Genomic DNA, 14,599 nt, shown 5'->3' with positions numbered 1-14,599 from the left:
CAAAAATGTGTAACTGTAAACAAGGTTAATTTATTTGTCATTTTATAACAGATGGTTGCCCAGTGAGGAAAGTTGTATCTCCCTTCACGTACACAACCAGAACATGTAGCCTATACAAATAGAATTATAGAAATACATATAAGAGAACACAATATACAGTTACTTATACATACATAAACCTTCAGACGTTTATAACTTCAAATAAAAAATGCAACCCAACAAATACAGAAAGGATGACAAATTGGTATAGCCTAACTGTAATAATTTAATAAAATAAATATTAAATTGTAATCATTTTTAGATTATTGTACAAGGTACACAACAGGTTGTGAAGTAAAATTCAGTTTGTAACTCCTTCTGCTACGTAGCAGACAATATAGGCCTACAGTAATACAAAAGCAATTATAGAAGTGGTAAACAGAAATAAACTATATTCTATAAAGGCACCCTTTTGTCTAACAGGTTTCTTGACATGACAAAACCGTTTGCAGTGTCTACTTGGGTCACAGAATTTGATGGGTCACAAATGTTGGTGCAACACCTTTACAGAGAACAACAAAATGAATGCGCACATCATCACACTCAGCGCTCCTTACTGCCTTTAAGGAGTCTCCTAGCAAACACGTCGCTAAATAACTTGCTACATTGCTCTGGCTAATACTAATTTTAGTGTTAATACAGTCATGTTATATTATCTTTTACAAATTAAAGCACTAAGTCTGCAAAGCTCGCCGTTTAAATGTCCTCGGACTGTCTTTCTGGCAGCTTTTTTCTCCCCGTGATCAGCTGTTGTGAAGAGGACGATGACGTGTTTCCGGTCTCACACCCGACATTACAACAACAGGGCAGACGAGCCGAGCTGGGACGAAGAGACGACGCTAACGCAAGAGTGAACAGGTACAAAAAGAAGCTCCCTGAGGCGGCAACCTGGCTTCACTTCACACTGTTAGACAGTTAAATGTGTTGCCACGTTGTAATTGGTTTACCGGGCCAACTGCTTTTCTAGCAAGCAACAGCGCAGCTAACGTTAGCCAGCAAGCTTACGCTGTTAACCTGGCTTTATTAGTCAAAATGGGTCATGGGTCAAAATATTATCACGGCTGCTCGAAGTGACTTGCCTTATAAAACTAGTTTTCTGAGTGTATTTGTTAGTCCGTGAGCATGAGACTCTTACTGCTAAGCAGCGCACTATAGTCCCCTGGCTTAGCTTGAGGATTTACAGTTGTTTTGACAGTTTACTGTAAAGATGACGTAACATGGCAGGTGTCGGGAAGTGTGAAATCAAAACTCATGATGCACACCTTGGCTGCATGTACTTTCTGTTTTGATATTTGCATTTCTTTTGCCTGCGAAATTCAGAAGAAACACGATATGTATTAGCTAGATAACGCCTGTGTACTGTATCGACTGCGTGGTGATGTTCTCTAGTTTTACTTACTGTCAATACAACCTATATAAAGACTGAAACCAACAATGAATTGATCCTACTGACAAGTAATATAGTGTGTGAAGCCAATGACTTATACTCTGTAGTTTATTCCTCTGTGGCATCAAGCTCCACTGTTGTCCAACAACTACTATAAACACATCAATGACTCACACCGTTGTACTGGGTGACAGGTGTCCATGCTTGAAAATATCATCACCCAACAAATGGAGAAACTACTCCTGTTTGAGTAATGTTTGTTAAAAACTACAGTGCTGAGCCGTTTTAACTTAACCTTTTTAAAAAGTACATATTTTTAACTTGTTTATAAGGATTTATGTATTCATGAGGAACACATTAATGTGGGGCCGAGAGGCCAAATAGATGGAAAGTCTTGAGAGACAAACACATTGTTTGTTTCTGTCTTTCTTTCTTTTTTGATAAAATCATCTGCTTATGCTATCAGAACATGTTTTAGCTTTACTATGCAAAACTTACATATCTCTAGAGTAGGTGAACAACAGCAGGCAAGAGCCAAATATTTATCATTTATAATTGGAAAGTTTGTTTACTGGCCATATAGTTTAAATTTACAAGTTAATTTTCAGTTCCCATTTTAGTAGGTACATACACAGCAAAACTAATACACTCTAAAACAAGAACCCTGCAGTAAGTCCACCTTGATGAAGGTTATCATGAGTTTTAGAGAGGTTTTGATTCCATTTAATAATCATTTTTAAAGCTATGGTTTGTGGTGCTACTGAAGTGTATTATGTAATACTGAGACGTGTCTCTAATATTTAGTGTTATTGATATGAAAGGGATGGACAAATTTTTCGAAACACCTCTCAGACACACACTACAATTTAACAGCACCACAAAATATAGCCTCTAAAGTGAATGGCAACTGAGTGTATGCTTATTTGTCAGTTCAACCATAATACATATGGCTAAAGTAAAGCATTTGAAGTGTATGGGTGTTCAAATAATAGTAATAGCTATACAGCTAGATATAATATGCTTTAATGTGATGAAAATCCACCAGCCTCTGCAGTGAATGAAAAACATCCTTACCAGCAAACTCAGACTCTTCCTATTCTTTCACCAGAAATACTTCCCATCGAAATAGTTGGAGTCCACCAACCTCCCAGACAAATGAGGCTGATGTTGTAGAGGGGGAACCACATCCCCACCCACAGCAGGGACTGTTTTAGTTGTGTTGCTGAGGCCAGAATGGAGAGGATTTAGGGGAACTTTCTCCTCAGGTGAGTCCTGAGTTAAACTAAGCTCTCCTGAGCTCAGATTCTTCAGAGCCCACCCTGCTAATAATATGAGCCATGGACTCTGGGGTACTTGATAGTCCTGTAACCCTAGTCATTAAAGCCCCCAACCAGAAGTATGAAGACCAGACTATTAACTGCTTCCTCAACTGGACTGTGGAGAGGCTGAAGAGTCACATCTCCAACGTGTACCCCAGCAAGCCGGTAAGTAGCTCTCATGTTTAATAGTCTTCTTTGTTGCCTTCGTTCTGTTTATACTTAGTGTCTGAGTGTAAAGGGAAAAGCAAAGCTGTGTAACCATAGTAATACCCAACATGTGCTAAAATGGGGGTTGTGTTGAAGGACTGAAATTCCCAAACCAAACCCAATCAGAAGTACTTTTCTGGGTTTAATACTCACCTGCCTAATGCTGAGCTGTTGCAACAACAAAAGCATGTCCGTCAAACATTTTCTCTTCCTCCCTAAAAACAAAAGACAATGTCTTGTGTCTGTGTGTGTAGAATGAACCGATAGAAGAGAAGGCGTAGCACAAATAATTACAAAGAATTATTCGTATTCTCGGTGAGAATGCAGCAATGACCTTTGAGTTTCTGTTATTCTTGTACTTCAGTCGTCAATTTCAGTGTTCTTTATAAAATGACATGAGAGGCCAACGTCTCGTGAAGCACAGGTAATATGATTTTACACACTGCGTATGCTTTTAGTAAGATTTGAAATCCAGTCCAGCCCAGTAATCAAATTTAATCCAAAGGTGGCCAATCACTTGACACATATTAAGGATTTGACATCTCATGTTATAACATATTACACAACAACAAGGTCTTTCCCCTCTCACAGCTGGAAACAGAAACATTAGAGCCTACTAGAAAATGTTTGTGTATTTAAAAGGCTGATGTCTCTGCTCTGTGTCAGTATGCGGGATTGCAGAAGGCTGGTCAAGAAAAAAAGGTAGCTTAGTGTGTATCCTGAAAACATATTTGCAGATGAGGTTCAGCGTTTATTCTTGCCCTTCAAGACAGCAGTTGAGAAAACAACAAGGTCCATTTTGTAGCTGTTCTGGTGCTTATGATCGCACCACATGATCTGCATCAGCACATGATGAAGTTGTTGTCATGTAAAAAAAAAAAATCCATTTTACCTGAGCACTTTAAGGACTTATAATCAAGGTTGGCTTGAAAGCTGAAGTTTATTCTTGACCTTGGAAACAGTTGAAAGAAATATTTGTTTATGTTTGAGGTTAATTTCAGCTGTGAGGTCCAGGTTTGCAGTATCAGTTCCACCCTTTTTATATGCAGTCTATGGTTCCACCCAGTGTTGCTGTTTACAGTATGTCCAATGAAGAGCTACAAGATTTCAGGCATTATGATCATGTATTTCCTATGAGGCAAAGACACCCTTATATGGTTACATTTACACTTTTATCCAAAGCGAATTACACAAGAGATGTAAGAGTAACAATAGATACTAGTAAGAGCTGCAATAAATAGTAGTAAGAGCTACGCACGCACGGCATGAATGGGATAAATACTTAGGGGAAGAAGAAGGAAGAATTAATTGAAAAGTGCGATCAATACAAGGGAATTAGAAGGAGATAGAGGAAGAAGAGCACACTCACACTCCGACTGTAAAGAAAAGATTGTTAGGTGGCTAAATCAGTGAAATAAATGCCTGTTGCTGTAGGTGTGGATGAACTCATTTACACTGCTTGACACTGTCTGTACACTGGTCATTTCTTTGTCCCACCAAGCCATGCTGTTTGTGTTGTAGCTGTCCAAAGACCAGCGGCTGGTGTACTCAGGAAGGCTCCTTCAGGACCACCTACAGCTCAGAGATGTGCTTAGAAAGGTAAGAGTTACAGTGCTGTTTTTTTGTGTAGGAGTGCACACAGGTGAATGCATGGGCAATGTTTTGCATCGATAACATTTAGTTTGTCAACCCACCCAAACAGATTTCCAAAAAAGGCTCTGTGACTTATCTCATGAATGCTTGTTTATTAGTCATCTAAAGTTTGTCAATATGTTGATAAAATTGGGATGGCAAGAGTCAGCTGTCAAACTACATGTTTCTTTCAAGTGCTTGTGTTCTGTACTTTTTTCCTCCTTAGATTAACTTAAAGACTTTAAAGACTATGGCTTAAGCCTATACATAACTCTGTGCAGATAATTTTCTTGATTAATTGTTTTCCAAAACCCAAAAGTATTCAGTTTAAAATCATTTTTGACAAAGAAAAGAGAAGTTGGGACCAGCAAATCTCTGGCCTTTTTACTTAAAAATCCTAAAACGATCAATTAAATTATTAAAATAGATGCCAAATAACTTTCTTTTACTATCAATTAATTGACTAATTGTTGCACCTCGAAAAGCATACTATGCAAAGTCTACAGCCTCATATACCCTTATTGTCAAGGGTTTGCATGTGTACTTGGCAGGTAGTTAGTTTGAGCATACACAGCTTGTGCGCATGTCTCTGTTTGTGCGCTGTGGGGGAACTGAAACAGGCTGCCTTGGAAACAATAGCTCATCTGATGTGTTTTACCAACAAAGGGTGAGCATTGTGTCTGAATTCTGGCCATTTCCACAGTAATCCTTCCCCCCTCTCTCTCTCTCTCTCTCTCTGCTTCTCTGTCTCTGTTTCTTGTTTTGTCTCTTTTGCTCTGTTGCCACTTTCATCTCCTCCTCCTCCTCTTTGTTCTCTTCCTACCACATCTTCGGCTTGTGCCCTGACCTCTTCGACCCGCAGCAAGATGAATACCACATGATGCATCTAGTGTGTACCTCTCACAGCCCCCCAGCCTCGCCCATGCCTCGGAGCCCTTCCATGGCCAGCTCCTCTGCTTCTGACTCCAGCGTGAGTAGACCGATACACAACTCTCACAGAAGGGCTTAAACAACGTGTGTGACAGCTTTGTTGTCTGGATTTGAGGCTTGCACACCAAAATGGCAAGGTTTATGCTTAGTCAAACATTTATGAGAGCTGGTTAACCATGATGACTTCCACTTTTTTGATTTAGTGCTTTGCGTTAAGTGCATGCAGCTAATGTGCACCGCTGCAGTGAATTTTTCCCTGAGTACATTTACCCAATGTTGACTGTTTGAGTGCTTATTCACCAAAACCATTGAAACACCTGTGCTGATGTTAGCTGTAGGGCAATGATACCAATCTGATACATCAGATTGGTATCATGGCGGACAATATTAAGTGGATCAGGTATTGGTCATGACGTGACTGATCCAAATTAAATACATTTTCTTTGTCAATGTCATTAATAAAATTCAATGTTTCTGCTCTTGGTAACGTTCCTGCTACAGCTATTCCTTGCCTCATTTTTGCTTACATACAAATTATCCCAATACAATACACAGTGTCAGTAGTTACTGATTTTTAATTTGGGGAATAAGCGAGCACATAGGAACTTCTTGGTACTCTGTATTGGTGAGTAGCCTCAGTTGAGTCAACAGAATTGGCATCAGGAGAGAAAACGTTCTATCAGTGCACCCCTAGTTAGCTTGGTAGCAACACACTGTCCAAGGTGTGACTGTGTATGTGTGTGACCGTTCAGATTCTTGACACCTCTCGTTTTTCATCCTGCCTTCATACATTCATGAAGTGGTGTCATAAAGTTTTTGTATAAGAAAAGATTTTTCAGTTTGTGCAAACGGATCTTTGCCTCAAGTTTTATTATCATCTGCCCATTAGCTTTGTATGCAGTCACACTGCCTCTAAAAGTGGCTTTGGATTTAGCCTGAACACCTTTATTTTAATTGTTTAAAAAATGCAATGTGGTCAGCTCAACTTCTGATTGACGTTTACCTCTTGTCACTCAGAGTTCAGAGAGTGCAGGCTCCACCGCCCCTGCCACCACACAAAATCAGGACAGTCAGCCAGCCTCTTCCTCCACTTCTGTCCCGGGAAGTTATGATGGCCTGAGGTATCGTGGCGGCTTCCCCCAGTACAACCCTCAGAGCCTCTCTGGTGTCCCTCAGTGGTAAGCAAGTCTTTGATGCCACAATGTAACTGATATAGAACTCCATTTTCATTAACATTTCATGCTTTGGCCACACTGCATAACTCTACCTGTGGGTGACGGCTGCCTCGCTGGACTGCTTCGGCTCGCACGTATGTGGTGTCCGCACTGACAGTGCTGCTACTGCCAGCCCTATTTTTCAACATTGAGTTTGGCTTATGTATACATTTTTATCCCATGTCTGTAACATATTTTCCTGATAAATACATTGAAACTGTAGGGAAAGATGTAATGGTGCTGGTATGAGGTCCATATGACTGTACAGATCATTTTCACTGTTTTTACTAAGAGCCCCATGCGCGTCACTCAGGAAAAAATGGCCAGACATGGGTGGCGAAAAGAAAAGCAAATCTTTTTACAGCATAGTTCTTAAATGTAGATTGAAACATTATAGGAGCTGTATAATCTAATGTAATTCAATACAACGGTCCTGCAGTAAGTCAGACCTTTTAAAAATCTGTCTGTGATTGTTATCTTTACAAGCAGCCAGTTAAAACACACAGAAGAATTTTTTTTTAATTAAATAGTTCGTTTCCAATATGGATAATCAAGAGAGAAAACCAGACAGAAAATGTTGTCATTTGACTGTGTTTGTGCTCAGTGTTAATACATTTAATAACAAACGTGATATTCTTCCTCAGGCCAGATGGAGCCCAGGTCCCTTTACAAGGAGGCCTCCCTGCCAACATGCCCCCCCACCCCATGTACATGCCCATGCAGATGCTGTGGTGGCAGCAGATGTATGCACGCCACTACTACATGCAATAGTGAGTTAAAGAAATGTGTCTGTAAATTGTCATGGCGGATTTTACCTTTTTCTAATTGCTGCCATATTATGATTTATAATAATGTTGAGGACCTACACTACCCTGAGAGAGTGAATGAGAATGTTAGACTACATAGGTTTTACTAATTACAGCTACTTGCAAGGATAAAATTTGAGTTGAATTACAGTTCTTTGTAAAAATATTTAGTTGTGGACATAATACTAATACATTAATAAAATATTGGATATGTATGCAATAGGGAGTCATTGTTCCGTGAAGACTAGTCTTGTAAATTGGACAGTATTCAGTTTTTATTTCTTTTATTTTTACCAGTAAGCACCTCTCTGGTTGAAGGTGTTTAAGAGAAAATCAAACTTGTTAACTTTTTCATATGACTTAGTACCTTCTTCTATCTAACTATAAACCATAATTGAGTTATTGTATTTCCTACTAAATATATAAATCCCCTGTTCTGTCTCCTTTTCCTCCCTTTTTTCATCTCCTCAGTCAAGCAGCAGTAGCCGCCTCTCAGCCTCCCACTGCCTCCCCTCCTTCCTCTCCCTCCGCCTCACCCCATCAACCTGCCCAGCCCAACGAAGCCGTGCAGCCCCCGCTGGGGCCCAACCCGGACCCCAACCCTTTACCAGAGAACCAGCCTGCCAATCCCAACATCCAGATGAACGCACAGGGTGGGGCAGTATTAAACGATGACGAGCTGAACCGCGACTGGTTGGACTGGTTGTACACAGTGTCCCGCGCCGGCGTCCTGCTCAGCATTGTTTACTTCTACTCCTCTTTTAGCCGCTTCGTCATGGTGATCGGCGCCATGCTGCTTGTCTACCTGTGAGTCAGTGCACGACACTGAAAAAGTATTCTACAGAAACACATTTTTACATTTCTCATACTTGCCTTAATCTGTGTTCAGTGCAGTTTGCTGAATCTGAGTTGATCAGTTTTCACTAATCTTTCAATGTGAATAATTTTTTTTGTAAGCAGAGTACCTCTTGAAAAATTAGTCTATGCATGCATAGATTTTAAAGATACAAACTTTAAACCCAGGTCTAACAGTATGCTTATGTATGTGTCAACCCCGCGCCCCCCCCCCCCACCACCACCACCACAGGCATCAGGCTGGTTGGTTCCCCTTCAGAGCAGAGCAGCAGAACCTTAGAGGAGAAGACAGGGCCAGGGCTCCTCAGGAGGAAGCGGAGAGACACCAAGACATACAGGAAATGGTGAGTTGGAGAATGACTCTCAGCCTCTTTGCTATTCTGTCTTAAGCTCTCTGCACTGTCTGTAACAAATAATGTGTGCATATTTGTGCGAGCCATGCTCTCATCTAGGCAGAAGTTCCCATTACTGCAGTGCAAGAACTGAAGAAAATACTGAGACCCTACCATAAAAATTATTTATCTGCATCAATGTGCTAGCTGTTTGTTGTGACTTCTTCTGAGTCATTTAGAAAAACTCTAAATTAGTTTGTGCTCAATTTAAGTCAGTTAGTATTTTTATTCAAATTTTATAGATTAGAAACTAATATAATACAGGCAGCTCATTGCCCCCCCCCCCCCCCCCCATGTCACAAACTTGCTCTAGTCCAACAAACATCTCCAGTGATGCTAACTCTTTCACCATTACTCACTACCTAGGTTTACCCCCATTTAATACCCATCCTACCATATCCCCGGCTGGCCATACAGCCCTGAATCTTTTTTATCATGCCCAAAAGTCTACTCCTAAGTGCACTTTACCCAACACTCTAAGCGACCTGTTCTTATAGCCTTTAGCCATATCATAACCTTACTCCTCCTGTACTCCTCAGGGGATGTGGAGCTAAACCCAGGCCCTGTAATCCCCAGTGCTATACCTATGCCCCAGGAGCTATCATTTGTTGATTTCTGCAACCGTGAAGTCTTCCTGCACATTAATATTCGTAGTCTGCTCCCTAAATTTGATTCATTCACCGCCCTCGCACATTCAGCTAACCCTGATATCCTGGCCGTGTCTGAATCTTGGCTTAGGAAGTCCACCAAAAAGTATCTATATCCAACTATAAAATCTTACGTCAAGATGGAAAAGGGGGGAGGGGTTGCAATGTATTGCAGAGATAGCTTACAGAGCTCAGTCATTCTGTCCAGGTCTATTCCCAAAAGTTTGAACTTCTACTTTTAAAAATCCATCTTTCAAGAAATAAGTCTCTCACTGTGGCAGCTCCGAGCAGTGCCCTAGATACCATTTGCGAACTGATGTTGTCCATGTATCCTCGGAGTTTCTATTGTTAGGAGACTTAAACTGGGATATGTTTAACATCTCAGCCTCCCTTCTTTCAAAGCTTGATGCCCTCAACCTCACTCAGATTATCACTGAACTTACCAGGTACACCCTCAAACCTGTGAACAAAGGCACTCTCATAGATATCATCTTGACCAACTTGCCCTCAAAATACACCTCTGCCGTTTTCAACCAGGACCTCAGCGATCACTGCCTAACTGCCGGCGTCCGTAATGGATCCACAGCCAAAGGACCACCCCTCATCACTGTTAAACGCTGCCTGAAACAGTTCACTGAACAGGCCTTTCTAATAGATCTGTCCCTAGTATCTTGGGAGAACATTAACCTTATCCCATCAGTAGAGGATGCCTGGTTGTTCTTTAAAAGTGATTTCCTCTCTGTTTTAAATAAACAATAACCAACAATAAAAAAGTTTAGAACTAAGAACAGATATAGTCCTTGGTTCACTTCAGACTTGACTGCCCTCAACCAGCACAAAAAACATCCTATGGCGTACTGCATTAGTCTCAAACAACCCCCGCGACATGCAACTCTTTAGAGAAGCCAGGAACCGTTGCACTCAAAAAGTCAGGGAAACAAAAGCCAGCTATTTCAAATAGAAATTTGCATCCTGTCACAACAATTCTAGAAAGTTCTGGGACACTGTAAAGTCAATGGAAAACAAGAGCACCTCTATATTATTACCCAACCACAGCGTGCGCTCAAGCAGGTACATCTCTCTGGTCACCCCAAAAGCCCATACCACATTTGGCCACCACTCCTTCCAGTTCTCCGCTGCCAACGCCTGGAATGAGTTACAAAAACCCCTCAAGCCAGAGACCCTCATCCCCCTTACTGCCTTTAAAGTACGTCTGTCTGAACTCTTGACCGATCTCTGTACATGCTAGGTCTCCTCCACCTCACGCATTGTTTTTGCACACCAATACTAAATGTTGTTTTTGCTCACCATCTGACCTACTTCTGTAATTAGAACTCAACTTGCACAAAATGTTAATAGATGTCTGTACTGTACATTTTATTTATATATAGACTATCTATTTGTATTTCTATATCGTGATTTTTATTGCTGCCATACCATTTATGCATACAATCTGACCTACCTCCTTCAACGGTCGGCACCTGCACTAATTGTACATAGACGGTACTGCACTTTAAAATATTCTCCTTATTTTTTTACGTGTTTTGTAATTTATGTGTATTCAATGTGTAACTATATGTTGTTCTGCGTGTATACACTTTCTTGGCCAGGTCGCCGTTGCAAATGAGAATCTGTTCTCAATCGGCCTACCTGGTTAAATAAAGGTTAAAAAAAATAAATAAATTAATAATTGTCTACCTGCATGCAGATCAGCAACAAAAATGAATAATTTGTTCTATAGGAAGTCTCCACCAAACAGCTTTAAGTCTTCCCTATTTCCTGTCTCTAACCATGACTGTCTCCTCTCATCTGTGTCCTAGGAACGTCTAATGGATGAGGGGGTGGAGGATGATGACAGCGGTGAGGAAGGAGGTGGAGGACCACCTGAGGACCAGGCACAGGCTGCTGCTCTACCTGAGTCAAGCTTCCTTACCACCGTGTGGTCCTTCATCAGCACCTTCTTCACCTCGCTCATCCCAGAGGGACGGCCCCACCCGGCTAACTAGGCAGCTCCTACCCATGTGCCCTACCTCTCAAATACCCCTCTTCCTCCTGCCAGCAAGTACCACTCTACAGAGGTATCACGATTTCCACCTCCATCCTTACTGTCCTAAATACCCCTTTCATCCCAAAACCATTTTCCTGAAACCCCCACAAATCCCAGACCGCCCCGTACAACCCCAGCCAGTCGGCTACAAATCGACATGCTGCCAACAAACGGACCGATACTTAAAACAGGCTCATCTGAAGTTTAAGAGCAGATACAATGTGAGTTCTGCAGGAGGGTATGAGACTAAATGAACACTTAGAAAGTAAATATTACGCTGTGTAAATGGACTAAATGCTTCAGCAGTGAAAGTTGTGTTTTTTTCTTTCATCGATCGTGAAGAGACATGGAGATGGTGAGAGACCCTGGAGGGAGCTGTCTTCCATTTTCAGCAGTGATAAGGTCATGCTTTTAAAACCTTTCAATGAGGGATGTGACTCAGCCCACAAAAAAAGAAAATCAGGAACCTCCCTAAAATGAAAAGGGAGATGTGTCGTTAAACCATGAAAAACCACATCCCTGAAGACATTTTCATGTATGCACATGACTTGCATATTGACATTGCAGCTACTGAAGCACATTGTTTTCCCACTTTGTGTATTTGCACATCTATAATTCCTGAATATATGCTTTTTTTTGAATAAAAATCTTGCTGCGATTTGACTCATCTGCTGTGGTTTGCTTTTTTTATTCTATAGTTTCTCTAATGTCCTGCAGGTGGCAGTATTCACACACAGTATTAATGTGGCTCAGCAGAGAAGCAGTTTGATTGGGCTAATGGAACTTCTTTGATTTATATATAAGTTTGTACACTTTAATGATCATAATTCTTTACATTTAGTATTTACTTCTGCTTTTATATGAACCCCACATTGTGACTTTGTGATCGCTTCATGGCATATCATTTTAATAATAATAATAAATCTAATTAAAAAAAGCTAGTTGCAGAATGCTTCACATAAGGCAACACATTAACAATAATAAGAGTAAATGGTAAAACAAATTGAAATTGCAAGACAAAGCAAACTGGCCTAGATTTAACTACATTAGGGTAAAAGAATTAAAATACAACTCAAGTAAAATCACAGAATTAAATAAACATCTGGAAAAGCTGACAGGCATCGCAATGTCAGCCTGTCCACCACTTTGATCCTGACAGTGTTTCGTTTACTTCACCTGCTGAGAACTGTTAGGTGTCTACATCTTTAGATTGTAGTGACCTTCAGCAAAACATTGACTTTATGAAGTAGTTATAACACCAAATTGTGCTTAAGTTTTAAAAGAACCTTAATGAAAGTTTAAATTTTGTCAGTGTTGGATGTTTAAGTTAAACATGCACAGGTAAACGCCGCATTGACACTATCCTCACAGATAGAGAGGTAAGCAGGGAAGCAGCTCAGACAGCGATGCACTTTAGAGAGTCCTCCAAAACCCCCTAATCAAATGACCATGGATTTTTGTGTAGTTGGTCGTAGAAGGCCCAATTAATTATGCATGACAGCAGCTTGACGGCCATTTGATTTCGTTACACGCGCCCCCGCCGAGCCGCCAATCCAATCAGGTTAGGATCCCTACCCCATCTCCCAGCAGCTCTGGGGCGAGGGTTAGACTCCCCTTATCGGAGGGAGAGATTTCTTTAAAAGGGTGTTTGGGGTCTTGTAGGACATTTCATCATCATAATAAGTCCTTTTTATGCAGCCGGCTCGCTCCTGTTTCCCAGCTATCAGGCCTCGTTGTCTTTGGAGAGGCAGCAGTTGGGCTGGACACATGCCACAGAGATAAACTGAGTTTATTAGGTAAACAGAGGAAAGATGGGGATGAGAGATAGAGTGTGTGACACCTCCAAGGATGGGATGGTGATGCACTGTAGCACCTGCTTTCAGTAAAAGTACCCTGACTGAGCATGTGCAGTTAAAGTTTCATGTTTAGACAAGAACCTGACCGAAAGCCTACATGAGCAGGCTGATATTGGCAGATTTTTGCTCATCACGGATATATTGGTATTGATCTATTATGTGAGTTAACCAATAAGTAAAAAGAACATGCAGAACAGACATACTAAAGATATGTTTGAGGTAATTAAGAAACAGTTGTTACACTTCCATCAAAATGTAGGACAAATTTTAACAGAAGTTCAAGAAAATCTATGAAAGACATTGCAAATTACGGTGTGTTTCCATCCACTACCGTTATGTGAATATCAGGAGTTGGGAGCATCGGGATTAACAGTGGCGCTAATTATCCAGTCAGGTGCCATTAAACCATTGTACAAGAAGAGGGTGCAACGAGATTAATTAAAAGAGCAACAGCCTAAAACCATGTTTTAAAAAAAGAAAGAAAAAAAGGTTAATCTCCTCAGCTTGGGAACCTTTTAAGACGCATGCTTCATGTATGAAAATTGAAAATGTGCATATTAACAGGTAGCCTATAAACTAAACAAGTAATCAATTAATGGAGACAATAATCACCAGATTAATCAATAATGAAGATAATCATTACTTGCAGCCTGTATTTGATGTTTATAATACAGGCTTGCCCACACCACACACCACTTCATCTAAGTATTTGTCTTACTTCAGTGACTTCCTTTATCTTTCAAAATGTACTTTATTTGGTTCTACTTGTGTTGTTTCTTGATTGATGATACTACATTTCCTTCGGTTGAGGTTTATTCTTTAAAATCTTCTGTTAAACTGTGTTTGCTGTGTTTTTGACAATGGTTATATTAACTTAGTTTTGCCCTTTTTGTTTCAGAAGGGTGGGGGCTGAAGTCAGAGGTTCTTCACCAACTTCAACTTTTCTTTTTTTTTGAAAATCCAAAGAATAGAAGTACTTTTTTCAGCCCAAAGTACTACCTCCAGTGCTCTCAGACTACATACGGCCACAAAAACCTCCCAACAATAAGAAAGGGCAATCTGTATGTAGTCAAAGGGGCAAAACTCCAGGGGAAAAGAAACTTTGGAAAGCTGCTCATAAATCTTATTTGCTGTGAACACACGATAACTATTGAATGCAACTCAGATAAGGATATCAAATAAATTTTTTACACACTTTAGAAACAAAAATAGGATTTTTAAAAGTGAGTGTCCTTCACAACCCAGGTGGAAGTTGGGCCCTTAGGGGT

The 14,599-nt window shown here is 40.6% G+C and overlaps 1 protein-coding gene across 1 annotated transcript; it reads left to right on the top strand.

Annotated features, from left to right (window-relative positions):
- The first annotated feature begins 765 nt into the window (after positions 1-765).
- On the top strand, positions 766-12,138 carry herpud2 (HERPUD family member 2). The gene is made up of 9 exons (XM_038710572.1): positions 766-897; positions 2,535-2,910; positions 4,474-4,551; positions 5,447-5,554; positions 6,532-6,692; positions 7,373-7,498; positions 8,006-8,341; positions 8,622-8,733; positions 11,249-12,138. The coding sequence occupies exons 2-9, from the start codon at positions 2,764-2,766 to the stop codon at positions 11,432-11,434; spliced, it is 1,254 nt and encodes a 417-aa protein (XP_038566500.1). The 5' UTR covers positions 766-897; positions 2,535-2,763; the 3' UTR covers positions 11,435-12,138.
- The last annotated feature ends 2,461 nt before the right edge of the window (positions 12,139-14,599 follow it).

The sequence above is a fragment of the Micropterus salmoides genome, unplaced genomic scaffold (genome assembly GCF_014851395.1).
Source record: "Micropterus salmoides isolate LMB-PRFRI ecotype aquatic unplaced genomic scaffold, ASM1485139v1 Ms_hic_scaffold_11, whole genome shotgun sequence".
In the NCBI taxonomy this organism is placed as follows: Eukaryota; Metazoa; Chordata; class Actinopteri; order Centrarchiformes; family Centrarchidae; genus Micropterus; species Micropterus salmoides.
The sequence above is the reverse complement of the archived record's forward strand: the minus strand, read 5'-3'. Positions and strand labels throughout refer to the sequence as shown.

Excerpts from the sequence above, each read along its gene's own strand:
- herpud2 (XM_038710572.1), top strand. The coding sequence starts at position 2,764 with ATGGACTCTGGGGTACTTGATAGTCCTGTAACCCTAGTCATTAAAGCC. Across the intron at positions 4,552-5,446 it reads TCAGAGATGTGCTTAGAAAG|CAAGATGAATACCACATGAT; the intron begins GTAAGAGTTACA and ends TTCGACCCGCAG. Across the intron at positions 8,734-11,248 it reads ACCAAGACATACAGGAAATG|GAACGTCTAATGGATGAGGG; the intron begins GTGAGTTGGAGA and ends TCTGTGTCCTAG.